General features: G+C 43.6%; 1 protein-coding gene across 2 annotated transcripts in view; it reads right to left on the bottom strand.

The window, feature by feature from the left end:
• Positions 1 to 18,327, bottom strand: part of glis2b (GLIS family zinc finger 2b) — a 28,928-nt gene that overhangs the window by 5,280 nt on the left and 5,321 nt on the right. Inside the window, exons 1-6 of one of the 2 annotated variants that reach the window (XM_039825278.1) lie at positions 2,756 to 2,763; positions 2,427 to 2,628; positions 2,117 to 2,253; positions 515 to 670; positions 274 to 407; positions 58 to 176 (exon numbers count right to left, since the gene is read on the bottom strand). In XM_039825278.1, the coding sequence (XP_039681212.1) occupies positions 58 to 176; positions 274 to 407; positions 515 to 670; positions 2,117 to 2,253; positions 2,427 to 2,604 (724 nt within the window). In that variant the 5' untranslated portion in view covers positions 2,605 to 2,628; positions 2,756 to 2,763. Of the gene's footprint in view, positions 1 to 57; positions 177 to 273; positions 408 to 514; positions 671 to 2,116; positions 2,254 to 2,426; positions 2,629 to 2,755; positions 2,764 to 18,327 lie in introns of those variants that run through there. The other variant, XM_039825277.1, reaches the window with a different exon arrangement.

Genomic DNA, 18,327 nt, shown 5'->3' with positions numbered 1-18,327 from the left:
TGACAAAAAACTTACTGATTTTAGCTTTGACATACTGTGTACGGCTCTTCCACTGACCTGTGTGTGATCGGTTGTGTATCTTGAGGTTCTCCAGGCGTGAGAAGCTCTTGTTGCAGGTGGGACAGCGATGGGGCTTCTCGTTAGTGTGAGTGCGGATGTGGATGAGCATCTTGTACCTGCAGCCACATAAAAAATAAGTTCCTCTTGAATTCTCCCCTGATATGTACACTTTAAACTACTCTCTAAATTACCCAAAGCGTATGATTTTCTCACCGAGCATTAAACCCCCTCCCTTTGCGAGCACAACCCTCCCAGTGGCAGCAGTACCCGGAATCCTTCTCAGGCTTCACATGGAAGTCGTTGACATGGTCCACCAGGTCTTGTAGGGAGTCAAAGAGCAGATGGCACTAGAGGAGTGAAAAATATTCAGCATTTCAAATGAATTGTGATGATAAAGCTATTATGAGCTGATCCTAGTTTGGCTACAACAGGATCATAAAATGGGTTGTCTTACCTTCTTCCAATGGCAGGCCAGTTGTTCATCCGCTGAGAGGTCAGGAGAGGCTCTCTTGTCGCTCATCTGGCCAATGAACATGGAGGATGGCAGGTGAAGTCCCGCCCCAGCTCCGATTGGCATGAAAAACTGAAAAGCCTGTGAGATCTGAGAATTCTGTCAAACAGAAAAAGATTTTTTTTAAAACAGGGTTATCAATCCACTGCACACATAAGAAGGAAGCCTGCAAGTTTAGCTTTAGTTAATGTGTAATGTGATGTGCTTCAAGAAAATACAGCTGGCCTGATTAAAATAGTATAAATAACAAAAAAATAAAATAAATGCTGTGATAGCACTGTCTACATGGCATAGTAATAAAAGAATAGACCATCAACTGGATGGCAAAAACAGACACTTATGGCCTCACTGAGAAAATTGACAAAGACAAAAGAATTTCTTGGTCAGTGGAGTAACGAACTGCCGATCTTCATCTCTTTTTTCAAAAATCACTCCACTTTTTCTCTTGTAGTCACCCGCTGCATGCTACTAATCCCTCCTAACATCCCTGAGCTCAGCATGAAAGCTGCATAATTGCTGTGGCTCAAAACACACACACACACACACACACACACACACACACACACACACACACACACACATATACACACACACACACACAGAGGAAATAAATATAAGGGACACATAAATCTGAGATTAGAGAAGTACAGAGAGAATTAGGGTGCAAATGGATCACAATCCTGTGTTTGTCTCATCAAACTCATCAGCTTTGTCCGAAATGTATATGTGCCAATTTTCATGAAATGAGACAAATTCACAAATTCCCTGCACTGAGCTCTGCCCCTGCATGCAAAACTATGAGCTGATTTGCGAGATGCTGTAGGGAAGAGAACATGTGAGTATGAGTGTATGCAGCTGTATTTCTATAAGAAGCTCTTTGTGTATGTATGTGTGTGAGTATGAGAGAAAGAGAGAGAGAGTAGGGGGGGGGAGAGAAGCGACCTATCTGTGTCCACTGGGAATAAGTAAAGTGTAGATTGTGTGTAACGGTGTGCAATTCAATTGAGAGGGAATTGAATTAGGCGGCATGAGGTATGCATGGCTGTACCTTGTCTTAAATTTGATTACACATCTACACACACACACACACACACACACACACACACACACACACACACACACACATGCATACACACAGGCACACACCAGTGGGGTCACTGAGTGCAAGTTGTGCAGACAGAGGCACTTGTTGGGGACACAAGAGGTGTTTGATAAGAGCTAGCCCCCCTCTCTCTCTCACAAGCACATACAAGCCTACCAACCCTGGCATAGCCTGATTCCCTTATCGAGAGTGTGACACAACCCGATGTTGTTCCTGACTTGCTGACCCCAGCAGGCTGAGTCACTTGCCGCTGTAGACAGGAAAGTGTTGGCCACTCACTACTGCATTGAAAGCCAGTGTTTATTCTTTCAACAACTCAGAGGAACGAAGAGAGGGGAAACAATAGAGATAGTGGAGTGCAAAATAAAATAAATAAATAAAGTTGAACACCTGTACTGGTGTGTAGGTCTGTATGTGTGTGTGTGTGTTTAAGTCATACCCACCCCTGAAGGGATGTAGTTGCCGTTGGTCATTTCTGGAGAGCTGGGGGTGTGGCGGGAGGAGGGAGACATGCTCAGGTCCACTGCAGGGGGGGTGGGGGTGGGGGTGTCTGTCCGATCATGAGGGACCACCTGCACACCTGAGAAAACATACGCACACCTGTTAAGATGACCTAAACAATGTGCTTCATGCAACATGTTATCATTGTAACTGTGAGTACGTTAGCCTGCTCGGACCACCGCTGTGCCTAAAGACAGCCTAACAGAGCTGCCATCATGACTAAAGACTCGTTTTTAGACTCGTGTTACCTACCTGAGCGCGGAGATGCTGGCGAGGCGGGCTCTATGACTGCGGTGCCATCATCTGCCATGCGGAGCTGGCGGGTTCGCTTGGGGTGCAGCGGAGAGAGCGGGGGAGAGCGCGCCCCTCTGTCCCGTCCATTGGCCCGCCGAGGGAGCTTCAGGTCCAGGGGCTCATCCAGGGACAGCATGACCACAACCCGCCGACCTCCCACCTGCACAAACAGTCCCAGAGGGGCAGAGTTAGGCCGAGTGAGGCCAATGAAGGATAGCTTGGTTTTCATATAATCACACGTACAATTCCTGCATTCCAATGTGAGACAGTGACAGACAGATTCTCACACAGGCAATATTTCCCACGTGAGTGTTGTTGAAAGTATCTCACATTCCACAATCCCACTGGGTAAGAAATACTCTCCAACAATGGTAAACTGACCACAATCGTAAACTGAAACACTGAGCAAGCAAAAACACACACACACACACACACACACACACACACACACACACACACACACATAGAGATCTAAGTGATCCCCTCCTCTTCTTCCATGCTGACCTTTACTGACACACTCTTCCTGAGGAATTTCTACAATCCAGTCCAGATGGTCACCCTCACCGCCAGCCCTGCTTAACCCCACCCCTCGGCCAGTCACTGGCCCTTGCACCCTGTCACATCACCCCCACTCCGGCCCCCATAGTGTGCAACTTCAGACCCCATGGACCTTTGAGACCCACCGGCAACCCCCCCCCCCCGGGCCTTCAAGTCCAGCTGCACCTACTCCATCCACTTCCTCCCTCCTCTAAACACACTGACCTCTGGACCCAGCCTGAGGGTTGTGGGCAGGACGCTTCATCTAGCTGTCATTTTGAGTTCTAGTTGTAGTCGTCCTCTGCCACCAGACTGACCCAGCATCAGTGGGCTGTACCATGCAAAGAATTTAGCAAATACCTACACAAGCAAATAACCTAGATGAACCCCATTAGTCAAAGGAATTGAGTTTAAATCATATTTTGGTCACCAACAACAATCATAAAGGGTTAATAATATTCAGCACAACCTCCAGAAGAAATCATATAAGTATAGACATTTACACAAGCCAGATCCTTTTAACTTAAAGGTCAACAAATGCGGAGTCTATTCCTTTTCATCCGGCATGTACTGCTATATGGTGCTAGTACAGTACTGCTGGTTTAAAGCCAAACTCTCTATTCAGTGTGGTAGGGTTCACTGCTCCTTGTCACCAGGCTCACACACACACACACACACACACACACACACACACACACACACACACACACACACACACACACACACACACACACACACACTCAAACACACACACACACACAAACACACAGACACACACACACACACACACACACAAACACACGCCCACACACACACACAAACCCACACACACAAACACACAAACACACACACACACACACACACACACACACACACACACACACACACACACACACTCTAACATCTCAAAGCATTTTCCATCTACACATGCACACACAGTAGCAGGGAGAAGTAATTAATCACACTGTAATTTCAACAAATTCACCCTCTTCTTCCTCCCTCTCCCTCACACACACATGCCGACACACACTCACAGAAGCCGCGGTTGGTAGTGAATGGTGGGCTTTGAGAGCGACTGGCCAGGGGCCACATGAGAAGCCCTTGTGTCTGGGAGGCACGGAGCAGAGAGGTCACCAGGTTCACCAGCCCAACCAGGGATGGCTACCAGCTCACACACACACACACACACACACACACACACACACACACACACACACACACACGCAGCCAGAGGGGGTGTAAAGACTCAATCAGCCATAGGTAAGAGGATGATGATACACAACCACGTACTGATTCAAACAGAGGAGCATACTGTATGAACATGCACACAGAGCAGCATTATGGCATTATCAGTGAGATCTTTCTGTGTTGATGCTCACATGCACATAGAGAAACATATTAGGAAAAAATGCCTTGGATAGATTTTATCTGATTATAGACCATACTTGCAAGCACATGACCCATGATCTTGACTTCAGGTTTCAAAATTACATTGGAATTGCTCTAAGAAGGGATCTCAGTATAGAGAGGAGGATTGACATTAGAGCAACCAATAACTCTTTCATACTCTAATGCCGCTTTCTCACTGCATGGTACGGCTCGACTCGACTCGCTCTTTTGGTTTTCCATTAGCAAAAGTTGTGGATAGCACCTGATACCTTTTTTAGTACCATCTTGGTCAAGGTTCCAAGCGAGTTGAGCCGATACCAGAAGGAAGAGTTAAAACACTGCAGACCACTGATTGGTCAGAGATAATCGTCACTAGTGCAACACAGGTACAAACCAATAGCCAAGCTACCGTTAATACAGTAGCCACTGCAATTTTCATTTATTCACTCGACCCAGATTTTTTAATTTTTTTAAATGGCAGCCCGCAAAACTATGCTGTACACTATTCCGTACAATTGACGAAGTGCAAATGATCCTCTGTTTGGTTGCCGATGAAAGGATTTAGCGCGTCGAAGATAACGTCACAGCAGTTTGACGTGTTATCGCTATGCCAATCAGCTAAAAATCCCATCTGAGGGGTACTATCTGCAGTGGAAAGGGAAAAAAATAACTGGTACCAAAAAAGTTAGTCCAGTAGAGTAGTCGTACCATACAAAAAATAACAAATGTGAACCCATCCTTTAAATAATTTTGACATGAAACAGCTAGACCCACTTGAGTTTACACTGGCTCATGGGGGTATGTGTCCTTTCTTTACTGTCTTACAATGTCTCCATCATCCTCGATCCATTATACCCTGACACATAATAAATGGATTGTTTCCATCAGTTAAACCCAGGACAATTGTAATGATAAAAAAGTATTACTGGCAGTTGTTCTAATGATCATTTTAACCATATAGTTATGTTACGTGGGCAAACACTGCCATTAGCTGTGAAAATAAACATCTTTAGATTTGTCAGAGAGGATATGATCCTCATGTAGAATGAACTGCGGTTATTACCACATCTCTGTTTCTCTCTCTCTGAATTGGGTGGGTATGACTAATTTACTGTAACTTCTACTGCACAGCCTGCCAAGACTTTTGGCTTTATTGTTTGGCTAAAGTAGCCAAAATCGCCTGTCATCCACTTTAATCGAGTGAAAGCCCTTACCCTGAGGCACAGACCAAGAATCAGCTTAACCTTTCTATAAATCCTACTCCGAGTCCTATCAACTGTGGGGACAAACAGAAAACTGGCCTCCCATCAGTGCTATAATCCACACTATTAAACCTGATGAGAAACATTTGGATCCATATAACTCTTTGGATCCATATAACTCTGGAATATAAATCACTTTGGCACCTCAAATCATGTGATCCTACAGCTCTCACTGTGAGACTAGCCGAGAGACACTACAGGGGTCTCCACACACAAAAGCTCTTCTCAGGCAGCTTCTCCACGTGCAAACCATTACTAAACCTCCGTAATGGACTGTGTAGCCAATTTATAAAAAATGTATAATTTCCCTTATATAATAAAGAGCATTGTTGGTATCATTCAGATTCAGAAGAAGAAATAGCAGATTAAATTAGCAGTATGCTGCAATAGAGCATTCATTTTAGTAAGTAATTTATTAGTGCTTTCCTTTTAATTCCAAGTAAGTATGTATGTTAGTGAAAAGTATTTCAGTTATTTTCAAGGTTATGTTATCTTTCTAACTGACCTGTTCACTTCAACAAAAATAAAAAAGTAAATAAATTAAGCCACTAGTCCACTGACAGAAAATGAATAGTCAACAATCAATCAATAAATCAATCAACCAATCCACTTACTTTTCAAGCAAAATGTGAAGATTTCCAAACTTTCTTTGTCTATTTTTAGACATTTTATAGGCCAAACAATTAATGGATTAATCTAGAAAATAATCCCCGGATTAAATGATGAAGGTAATCGTTAGTCGTTAGGCAATTTAAGATAGAGAGGGTTAAATTAATATTCAACTTGAAGCCACTAGAACAATTTGAAATTTAGTTCATGGATGGATGTGGTCAAAAACAGATTTGAAATTAGTTTGGGTTATCCATAAATGTTAACTAATGAAGTGGAATTGTAATCTATTGCCATTAAAAAATGGGTAGTTAATAGGGGTGTTCAAAAAAATCGAATCACATTCTTATCGCGATTCAAGCTCTACTGATTCAAAATCGATTCATAGAATTCCAAAACCCTTTTTTTTTTTTAAATTGTATGTCTACTGCAATCACATGGGAAAAGTAACTACATTTACATACTGTGAATCGTTTTTGAATCGAGAATCTTTTTTGAATCGAGAATCTTTTTTGAATCGAGAATCGTTTTTGAATCGAAATCAATTTTGAATCGAATCTTGAGCCTAAAAATCGATATTGAATAAAGATGAAAGATTGCATTTCCTAAAGAATATTCTAAAATACGTAAACACCTTCACGTAATCAACGGCGTCGTCATTATGTCGACCAGCGTAGCGCGCATAGTGCAAGCGTAGGGTTAGGTTCGGTAGAAAAAATTTCTACGGTTATATATATATATATGACCATATTATTTATGGCCATTTATATTTCTCCTTTAATGTTTGTATTAATTTAGAGTAACTTCATTTTCTCAGAAAGGGATGTTGATAATGTTGATTTGTATAGTGATTTATTAGTCAATAATGGAAACAGCCTCAGACACACCACCAGGATAAAGGCGAGGTAGCTAAAAACGTCGGTGAACAAAGAATGGTGAAAAAAAGAGTTGCATTTTTTAATTTTGATGGACTTGCATGAAAGCTCACACTGGTCTGCACCTCTCTGTGTGTGCGTTGCAAAGAAACAGACATGACAAACAAGCTCTCTTGGACTTCCGAGTAACGCAACAGGTCATAAGATATCTACAATACGCGCTGCACACAAGGCAGTCCATACCACACTGATGTGCTCCCAGTGGAGTCGGGCCAGCGAAGCTTCTGGTGAATCAGTCCCCAATGCTGGATTTCACCTCAGCCCACCCTCATGAATATTTCTTGGTGGAGAAATTGTAGAGACTGGCTGGGAAGTGACTCACAGCGTGTGGATCTTGGACTGAAGTTACGGGATCTCGACTACATCCTCCAAATAGCCACGGTCACTGAGAGAGGGTTAGTGGTAAATGTGAGACAAAGAGAAAGGGCGACCGAGAGAAAGAACGATACAGTGAAGGAAGGAGTATGGTGTTGGCTTGATATGCAAGAAAGTGTGTGTGTGTGTGTGTGTGTGTGTGTGTGTGTAAAGCTCAGTGGCGGATGGCTGTGAAGTTTGTGGAAGGGGTGTTGGCTGGCCCCCATGCAGACTTCCTTGCTCAGCCGTGGGGTCGACAGTCTCTCTGAAAGGCGGCATTGTCCCTTCTCTGGGCCCTCTCTCTCTCTCTTTAGCAGAGTAAACAAGCAGAGAGAGAGAGAGAGAGAGAGAGAGATAGAGATAGAGATAGAGAGAGAGAGAGAGAGAGAGAGAGAGAGGAGAGGAGGGATGACCGAAGGGGCCACACCGAGGATATACGAGGGTGAGGATGAAGGGAGGAGGAAGTGGCGGAGGAAGAAGAGTCCTGAAAGAGAGGTTTGTGTGTGTCCTCATAAGCAACCCCCATCACCTACTCCCCTGTATAATCCTTTTCCACCCGAGTCCCACATCCACCCACTGCAAAACGCCCTTTGATGCGGTGTGTGTACGTTCGGAGGTGAACATGGGTCGAGGTTGGAGGGTGTGGGAGTTGGCGGATGGGTGAGGTAGCACGGGGGGCATCAGGTCAAAGGAGGGCTATGTGTTTCAACACCTCCATACTCCGAGGCTAGGCTCACACGGATCAGAGCTGACCTTTCACCCTGCTCTGACCGATTGATCTTTAGCCTGATCTGATATGAAGAGGATCGTGTATCAACTCAGTCTGCTCCATCCAACGGTGCAAAAACGAGAGCCAACATAAAGCATCAGAGAGTATCAAAGCTGTGCAGTATAAGATGATTATGTTACAGGGTATGAAATCGTATTGTGTAATATTTTATTTTCTGAGGGTTTCAGAGAGAATCTGAGAGACTGTGTGTGTGTGTGTGTGTGTGTGTGTGTGTGTGTGTGTGTGTGTGTGTGTGTGTGTGTGTGTGTGTGTGTGTGCATGTTTTGTGTGGCCCCCTCTGAGGTTGGCTGTAACTTAATCTGCCTCCTGCTGTGACCCTGGGAGGTGGTCTGCAGGAGGTAAGCCATCTCTCCCCGGGGCGCTTTGCTCTCTCTTTTTCATTTTCACACACAAAAACACAGAACGGAGAGAGAGAGAGAGAGAGAGAGAGAGAGAGAGAGAGAGAAAGTACAAGGTAGGAATGTCTAACAACATATGGTATTGATGTGATGGTCGGTTTAACATGTTGTTTTTTAAAACACTAAACAATCATGCTGCGATAAAACTTCACTTGCAGGAAGAAGCAATTCCTGCATATCTTGACATGCTTTTTTTGGGGCATTTTAGGCCTTTATTTGTGACAGGACAGCTCTGACACAGGGGAGAGAGAGGGGGAATAACATGCAGCAAAGGGCCACAGGTCGGAATTGAATCCGCGGTTGCTGCGTCGAGAACTGAGCCTCCTCTCTATATGGGCGCCCGCTCTACCAGGTGAGCTACCCAGGAGCCCAATATCCTTTTTTAAGGCGGTGGAAATCTTGAAATTAGTAAGTACCGATACCCAGTCATCACTAAATGAATACAATTTAGTTCGTTAATAAACTGAGATAGCGGCAAAAAAAAAAAAAAGAAATCTCAATACTATTGCATGGTTTACCATTTTATTTCCTTATACTGACATGTCTGAGGAAACAAGCCTTCACCGCAGCACCATAAGAGAGCGTTATAGAGACTTATACACTACTTACTTTTTCATTTTTCATTTTTTCATTTCATTTTCATTTCATTTTTTATTTATTAAACAGGAAAAGATTAAAGACAATCGGGCCTGACTCAGTGTAAAACTGATTTTCAGCAGGTTCCTGCTCTGCAGAACATAAACACCATATACACAACAAAAACTCCTAGACAAAAACAGTCACAAACACACAGACCAGGAGAATGAGCAACAGGGCAAAGCCATAAAGCTGACTTAATGGTCGCAGGTAAACCTCTCCATTAAATAGCGAACAAATGTTAATTTAAATGATGTTATTGACGTTAAGGTTCTGATGTGCTGTGGAATGTCATTCCAGACTTTAGTGAGCACATAGAAAAAAGATCTCTGTCCATAACAGTTTCTAAAAGCCGGTAAAGGAGTGGAGGATAAAGAGTGAGTATTCATCCACATGTGTAGGGGAGCTACTAACTAACAGATCTCAGACCAACATAGTGCACAGTTGATAAAGCCTTGTTTGTGCTGTCAATAGGCCATCACGTGTTAGCTGGCATGCCCGTGTGACCAATGGTGTAGTGGAGGGTATACGCAGGTATACAGGGTATTTATACGCTTTTCATGGCAGTTTACAGTAAACCCACCTATCAGCCAAAAAGCCATTGGAATATATAGGAGAGTATACGCAACAAGAATTTGCAGTAAAGTTTGTTTATTTTCAACTGTTAAATGTCCTGCTCAGTGTATAGGTTGGCCATTATTCTTTCATAGCCACATTTAAAGGGTCCATATAAAAAATATTTATTTATGTAATATGTTTATGTTTAAAAAAGGTTTTCTATGATATTCTAGGATTAATATACTGTAACTATAGTTATAGTAGATATTGTGGACTTGCAGCCCGTTCAATCATTAGCTCTTATCAATTTCAGGGCTGGAACTTGATTCAAAGGATATAGGTGACCAAATTAGACACAATCAATCACCCAAAGCAATACCTGCTATCATTTTAAAACTCTAGTTGCATTGCAACATTGTAGTGACCACATTTCATGAACTGAAGGTAAACAAGTCTGTTTCTTAAATATGTTTACATTTAGATTTTGTAATTCTGTGGTTTAGCAGTGATGTGTAAAGACCTGCAGTTGCAGCATTAGTCATGTCTAGACCTGCTGCTTTTTTCCATCCACCAGGTGGGGAAGAAAGGGTCAAAGGTGACAGATTGAGGCGTGGGTGTGGTGGGAACTCTGACCCCTGACATTTGGGTTTTACATCTGTAACTGGGGCCAAGGAGGAATAAACAACTTGGCACGTAAGTGATCATAGCATTTGTACGCTTCGAAGTAAAGCAATTCCTATTTACAATTTTTCTTTGGATTTACATATCAAAGTCAGGCGAGATTAGTCAGACAAGGTTCCACACATTATCACTAACAATGAAAAAGACAAGGTGAGACAGGTTGAGACGATGTAGCGATGTTTGTTACTGATTTGGAGACGCAAGAAAACAGGCCCAAAAGTGCCCCTTCCTCTGCTCCCACTTCTGTCATTGCTGACGTTTCTTGAGGTAATAGCCGCAAGTGACCCCACCTCCGCTGACACATACACATTCGAGCTGCAGCCCCCGCATAGGCCCTCCGCCCTTCCACCCCTGATGGATCACTCAACACACAAACTCACACAGCTGAGAAATTCTTTTTTTTTTTCTTGCATCTGTCCTCCTCAGCCAACCGCCTCCTCAGACAGGAAACCTCAGTTTCCACTCCTCCTCCTTCTCCTCCTCTGGGCCTCTCATTCCCTCTTTCTCTTTCTTTTTATCCCTCTATTCTCTGCTTTTGTTTTTCCCTTACATGCCCTGCTTCCTCTTTCAGTTTGTTTTTCTCTTCCACTTCTCATTCTTCTCTCACCTACTGTAATCCCTACCTGGCCTAAATCGAGCATTAATTGCCAGATTATTTCCTCTACTCACACAATTTCTACAAGATAAATGTAATAAAGATAAATTCAAGTTTCACTTTGTGATTTTTCTCTTATTGTCAATGTAAACCTCTCCCCCTTCTTCTTACCCCTGTTGCAAAAAAGCACACAGGATGGTACACAGGATTATGTAATGGTAGCAAGCATAGAGCCACTGGGGAAGGGGAGGAAAAAGACAAGTTGTTGGAGCACTGGAGTCACAACAGCTGCAATACAGAGACAGAGTGACATGTGTGTTCACATGCTTTAACCCACAGAAAAATAAGCACAGCATTGCCATTTGATCTTTTAGGGTTTTTAAAAAGAGAATAAGAATATATAAAAAGAGTGTGAGCATGCAATAGCAAGTGATAAGCAAAGGAGGAGAGAAAGGGAAAAATCTGCGACAACACATGAGACAGGGGAGAAAGGAGCGAGTTAGGGAAGGAGGAAAGAAATAAGGGAGGAATAGACGGATTGAAGGAGGGAGAGAGTGCAACAGGAAGCTTCTCAGCGAGCTACCGATGGCCTCCAGCCAGAACGTTCAGACGCTGAAGAATTCCAGGCAGAGGGAAGGCAGGGAGGGAAGGTGCCAGGAGGGAGGGAGGAGGGCGGGTCACACTTGCAGTTTGTTGTCAAAGGGGACTGTTTCATGAGTAAGGAAGAGCACACGCTTAAAGCAATATCTCTCTGTGGTTGAACATTAACATTTCTGTTAGGATGCAAACTTTGGTATGAACAGTCTGACATCAGCTTTCCATGATTGCAAACTTTTGGTTATGACTTATGAAGTCTATATCCTTGACGTTCCACGGGATTGCTCTGTTGCCGCCGGAAAATCCACTGGATTTCACTTATTTAGGCCGGATATCCGTAGCCTTGGGCTTCCTTTGTGTTGGTATTTCAAACTCCGGTCGATTTATGAGGACTATGGCTAACCTTTTCTCAGATCTCTGCAGGGTAAATCCAGACAGCTAGCTAGATCATCTGTCCAATCTGAGTTTTCTGTTTCATGACTAAAACAACTTTTAAACGTACACGTTCCACCAAAAACAAGTTCCTTCCGAGCCTCTTTTGCAGCAGCACAGCTGTTTTTCTCCGGTGCTTAGCACCGCCCAAGACGATTCTGATTGGTTTAAAGAAATGCCAATAAACCAGAGCACGTTTTCCCCGAATGCTGTGTGGAGTAGCCAGATTCTCCTCTAGCGTGCTTTGGAGGAGGGTCTGGCAAAGCGCGACTATGATTTATGGGACAAGTAAATTGGAATTGGTCTGTACATCTTTACTCAATTAGGATTTTCAAAAACTCTAAATACTAAGTTAGAAAAATAAACAAGTTGCAGAAGACAGCATGGTTCAATATCAGAATAAAGAATTGTGATGCCATGCAGCTAGATCTGAAACAACTAGTGGATTCATTGATTAGTTAATCCACACAAAAAACTGACTATATTCATAATCAATTAATTGTTTAAGTTATGTATAAAGCAAAAATGCCATACATTTAATGGTTCTAGCTTCTCTTTAGCTTTTGGACTGTTGGACAAAACAAGACATTTAAGTTGTCACCTTAGGCTCTGGGGAATTGTAACAGACATTTTTGACCGTTGACATTTCATAGACCACAAATCGATTAATTGAGACAACATGAGTCAATAATGAAAATAATCAGTAGGTGCAGCCCTACTGCAACATATAGGAAATGTATTATGTAGTAACGTTATTGACCTACATGCATACTGGCAAATAAAAACATAACTTTTAAACCCTACCTTTGTGCAAAACATTATAAAAATACGCTACTGGTTAGAGATTTGATATTAATGGCAGAGCAGAGTGATGTAAACATTAGAGGGAGATTGTGAGTGGTACATCATTTGTATTTGAGAGAAAACACTCCACCAGACTTTCTATCTTAATAGGATCCAGACAGACCTGAAAACAGAACAGCAATTCTACTTAGTCTGCCATATAGTGAGATTACGCCACGAATGATCAATAAACACTCATCTGACTTTAGATTATCACGCGACACAGTGATCTGAATGATCTGACTCGACTCTTGGTGGGGTGGGGATGGACTTGATTTCAAGGGGAAGCATGCATTATCAGATCAATATAATGATACTTTCATTTGCGAATAGGAATTTGACTTTCGACATGCAAAACTCTTGAGATATTTTGAAGGGGACAATGTGCAAATATCATTAGAAAATCTGTTCTGCAATAAAAGCAAGCAACCCAACTAATTTTGACAGAACAAATGAAAAGAAAAGAGGCAGGTATAGGGAGAGAGAGAATCTGCACATTGGCATGAGGCTAGGAAACTTCCCCCAAGCCACAGTCAATTTATTAGACTCCCTAGTAGCTGCTGTATGACAGGAACAGTATGTGATTGAGGGGCCACGTGTAGCAACATATGTTTTGAGTCCCTGGTTGGTTTTTTACCCACCTACTCCCATTTAAATTCAGATACATATGTTTTTCATCAACTCAAACTGTTTTCCTTTTTTAAAGATTATTTTTTGGGGCTTTTCCACCTTTAATGGATAGGACAGCCAGGTGAGAGAGAGGGGGAAGATATGCAAGAAATCATCACAGGTCAGATTCAAACCCTCAACCTCTGCGTTGAGGCATAAACCTCTATGTTTATGTGTTTCTGCTCTACCCACTGAGCCAACCTGGCCACAATGGGAACTGTTTTAATCTATACTGTGGCTTCAGGATAGCAATCAGCGCTAAACAGATAACCCTCTAGGGGACCATGACTCAGAGTGTTCAAGCAGTAAACCTTACCAACACTTGTGCTTAAGGCACTTCACACGACGGTACTGTATAGCTTTGAAGAGCGGTGAGTAATCTTACAATAATGTGGGACATTTCACAAGATAGTGGATTCATAGCGCAGCTATTGGGGAACCAATGAACGCAGCAGGAGGCCTCCCACCATCCGTGAGAGGAGAAGAGGAGAAGAGAAGAAGAGGAGAGAAGTATGTGTTTGTCTTTGCACGCAGGAGATTTGATCGACATCCCCACCCTGGATTACTTTGACCTCCCATTAACTCTGCTGGGCGTCTCTACCTCCTGCAGTCCACTAAATGCATTTTCTCCAGCCCTCACTCTTCTCTCATCTTTGCTCTCCCATTCCATATAAACAAGAACTTGCATGATCTCCCTCAGCGCTTTTCCCTCTCGACTTCCTCCTCACTTCCTCAGGCTATATCCCCATCGTCTGTCATCGCTCTCTCCTCTTCCTCTCCTTCATCAACCCCTCTCATGTCTCTCTCTCTCTCTCTCTCTCTCTCTCTCTCTGTCTACTGTTCTCTCTCCCCATTTTCAGTCCATTCCTGTGGCCTCTCCCCACAGGCAGTGATGCAATCCTCCGACTCCTGAGCGCAATCACAGGGTCTGGAGTTGGCTCACCAGCCAAAGCAGGGGCGTCACTACACCAAGCTCAGTAGGAAAGCAACAGGAGAGGTGGGGGGACAGAGCGAGGAAAAACAGTCTGAGGCTGTTAGTTGGTGGTGGGTAACAGAGGAAAAAGTACAGTGATAAAAGTTAACAGCTCTCTTTTACAGTTTGTGCATTTTCACAACTAAACTTGGGGTAAACATGTTTTTGTTTTATGTGCATGTGGTGAGGGGGTTATTTTGACTCTTTTGTTTTCTGGAAAATGAATGGATTTGATTCTGCAGGATCAAACAGCACAACATCCCAGCATGTTGCCCTCTCATCAGCCCACTAACCAGCTGTGTCCATTTTGCTAGGTTTGCCGGATAGGGTCTGTGTTTCGGAAGTGATGGTTCTTTGCTACTCCCACACTAAATGCTGTCAATCCAGCTGACTCACACCAACATTAGCATAATTCTAACAGTTAGACTGGCAGTATGAAATTCAAGTAATGTTTGTGGAGGTGTAATGTTGTCAGAGCTGGCAATTTAACATAATCTCTGGAGGTCTATACTTTTCCAAACAAAAACTTCCTTTTCTCCATATTTCCTTGCTGGGGCAGTGTACGTGACATGTGTTACCACTGTGGGTATATAATGGATATGCTAAGCCCTGTAGAGATGCATGCATGCAAATTGATCTTATCAAACACAGTGGATTTAGATGGAAGGGAAGGATATAACATTTAAATGCTGAAACTTGCAAAGCTTATGTGCAGATATGCATGTATACACGCGCACACGCCCCACACGCACATTTACCCCTGGTTTGCCAGCTTAGAGGCAGACCTCCCCTAAAGGCGGCAGAAATGAGCACAGGGTCAGGACAGGAATGCAAAGCGCTGGCACCTGCCTAAATCTTTAAAATACCAGGCTCCCTCAGCACACACACAAACAAAAGGACACTCCCTAAATCTCAGGGCAGGGTTTTTAAGCCTCTCAAGAAATGGCTTCAGCCAAAAACGAGGCACACAGATATGCACCCCAAAACTATATCACTGAATAACCAGCACAACTTCAAGCTTCCCTGAATGTACAAAGCAGCTGCGGTTGAACTCAACAGGAGATGTCTGTTATATTCCCTCACTGGTGAAAACCCAGCACCAGTTCTAAGCCATTGGGTAGGAGGGATTGGGAGAAAGTCCAGAAATCTCTCTCTTTCTTTCTCTCCCTCTCTCTCCCACACAGTTAACAGCAAGCTGAGGGCAGATTAATAGGGGTGACATGCATATGGAAACTGTGGTACGATAAGCAGCAAACCCAGGGTATATTTCAGCACCAGTTGCTGGCCCAATGTGGTCTATCCTTCCAATGACAAGTTTAAGGATCAGGGAAAGAGGTATGGAAACATGAAGTATATGCACACATAAACACACTTACTGCACAGCCCCTTATGTACAGCCATACAGACTATGCACGCGTGCGCGCGCTATAGCCCAAAAAACACACACACACACACACACACACACACACACACACACACACACACACTAGTGCACAGCATGCTGGCTGTGTGTTGTGGAGTTCAGACCAGTTCAGAGTGCTGTGGTACAGCTTTGGGAGGGGTGTGCCTGTCTCACAGTCATTTCCTGGACGGGAATATTATGGCACCACACGCATGCGAAACAAACCCCTTTCGTCTTTACACAGTGACCCCAGCCACTTTCATTTGCTTGCAACTCAATAAGCCAACGGTAAGCAGTGAACTCCCTGGGAAGCAAGTCTTCTTATTCAATAGCCAAAGCAATATGATCCCAACAACAGCTTTATGCAACACGGCCTCCGGGAGGCTGGGGGCAACACATGGGGTGGGGTGGTGGTTGCTCTCTTTATCGCTGTGTGGTGTTGCTGAGGCCTGTCGGTCTACGGTGTTGTAACTTTTCTACTTCTTTGCCCCAGAATTTCTGGCCACTCCGTCCCTGTAGAGGGATTGGTGACACCTGTGCACCAGCCATGCTGAACAGAGGAGAGCCAGATGTGTTTTGGACAGGGAGTGTTATGTACAGAGAGAAAGGGGAGGGCAAGGGCTAAGCTTCCAAAACCAAAGTATACTGAATGGGGAAGAAAACAGGAAGAGGGAGAAATACAAAACAGCAGAGAGCAATTAGCAGACAAAGTGACGTGATGTGTGTTTGTGCGTGTGTGCGTTGAGGGCAAACACACACTGCAGGGCTATCAAGGAGCTCCTGTTTCTTTAAATTTGGGTGTGCCCCCCCACACTGTCAGCTATACCTCCATTTCAGCCCTACTACCTCCCTCGCCATGATTTCACATACTGTATATATAATGTACACACAAAGCCAGTGTTGTCTTTTCCTTGTGAGGATGTGCCAACTTAACGGCAGCCCTGTGTTCTCCCTTCTCACATTAGTGGCCTGTTTTCTCAGTGTAACCCTCCTACCCAAGTCCTCTTCCACCATGGCTGGCATCAAGACAAGGTCAATATGACAGTCTTTTCTCTCCTCTCTTTTCTCCCTCCCTCCCTCCCCCTTTCTCTCTGTATTTCTGTATTCTAGCTCAACTAAGTGACAGGCTCCACCCTACAGCTTTTATCATTTGCTGCTCCATCCAAGAGAGAGGAACAGAAAAGGAGAGCAGAGAGACAGATGCAAAGGGACAGATGGAGGGCGAGTGAGATGGCGACAGACAGAGTTGAGCATAATGCTGTAAAATGGAGTAGCACCAAACTCTTGATTTAAATTTGTTGGCATGTATGCAATCTGTTGGAAACAAGCTTCAGAAATATCTGGAGCTTTTTCCTCTTTTGATTTGCCGAAACACTCTAAACAGCAAGGGCTGATAAATGTGTGGACAAACGCAATCGTACAGTATATTGGCAGCGTTGGAAAGAATGAGCCTAAGAGAGGATCTTAATTAGTGTTGAAGGTCAGGGCTTTATCTGTGCTCTTACACACTTATTCTGTCCTGAATCAATACTGACATTTAGAATCAATTAAGAAATAGCCAAGCTCACCATGAGTGACAGCATCATTTATTGAGAGCCGAGCAAACAAGGAGCAAGGGCATTTAAAAGCAATCGGACGCAGGAAAAGAGAGAGACGGGCTGTGTTAAGTTAGTGATCGTTATTCAAGATGGCCACTGGAAGTCAATTATTAAAACTTGTGCAACCAAATAAAAACAGTGACGTTATTTCATAAGGAGGTATCTGAGGTCAGAATAAGTCTTTATTTCACAAAATGTAACCTTAAACTTAAAATATTTCCATAAGGTTCCCCTCATAAGAAAAACAGCCACGGTACATATGAATTAAATAAGTGCTGGCAACTTCTCCACAACACCACAGAGAAGGTAAACACTTACAGGCCAAACTTGTTTTCTCTCCCTCTCCCTCTCTCTCATTTACTGCATGTATAAGATGGAGAAGGTCTTACATAATGTAAGCGTCACTTATGAAGCTGGGGGCTCATGGAAAGTGGGAGACAAAAATGCGAAGGGACGAAGGAAAAGAGGGAGCAGAGTTATATAAGGAGGAGATGGAGTCCCAGGGAGTCGGGGATGGAGGGAAGGAGAGGGTGAAGGGGGCAAAGTCTGGAAGCTAGCTGACAGGACTGGATATGCCCAGACAGGGCCCAGGCCCAGACTT

Source organism: Perca fluviatilis, chromosome 15 (assembly GCF_010015445.1).
Source record: "Perca fluviatilis chromosome 15, GENO_Pfluv_1.0, whole genome shotgun sequence".
NCBI classification, from domain to species: domain Eukaryota; kingdom Metazoa; phylum Chordata; class Actinopteri; order Perciformes; family Percidae; genus Perca; species Perca fluviatilis.
The sequence above is the reverse complement of the archived record's forward strand: the minus strand, read 5'-3'. Positions and strand labels throughout refer to the sequence as shown.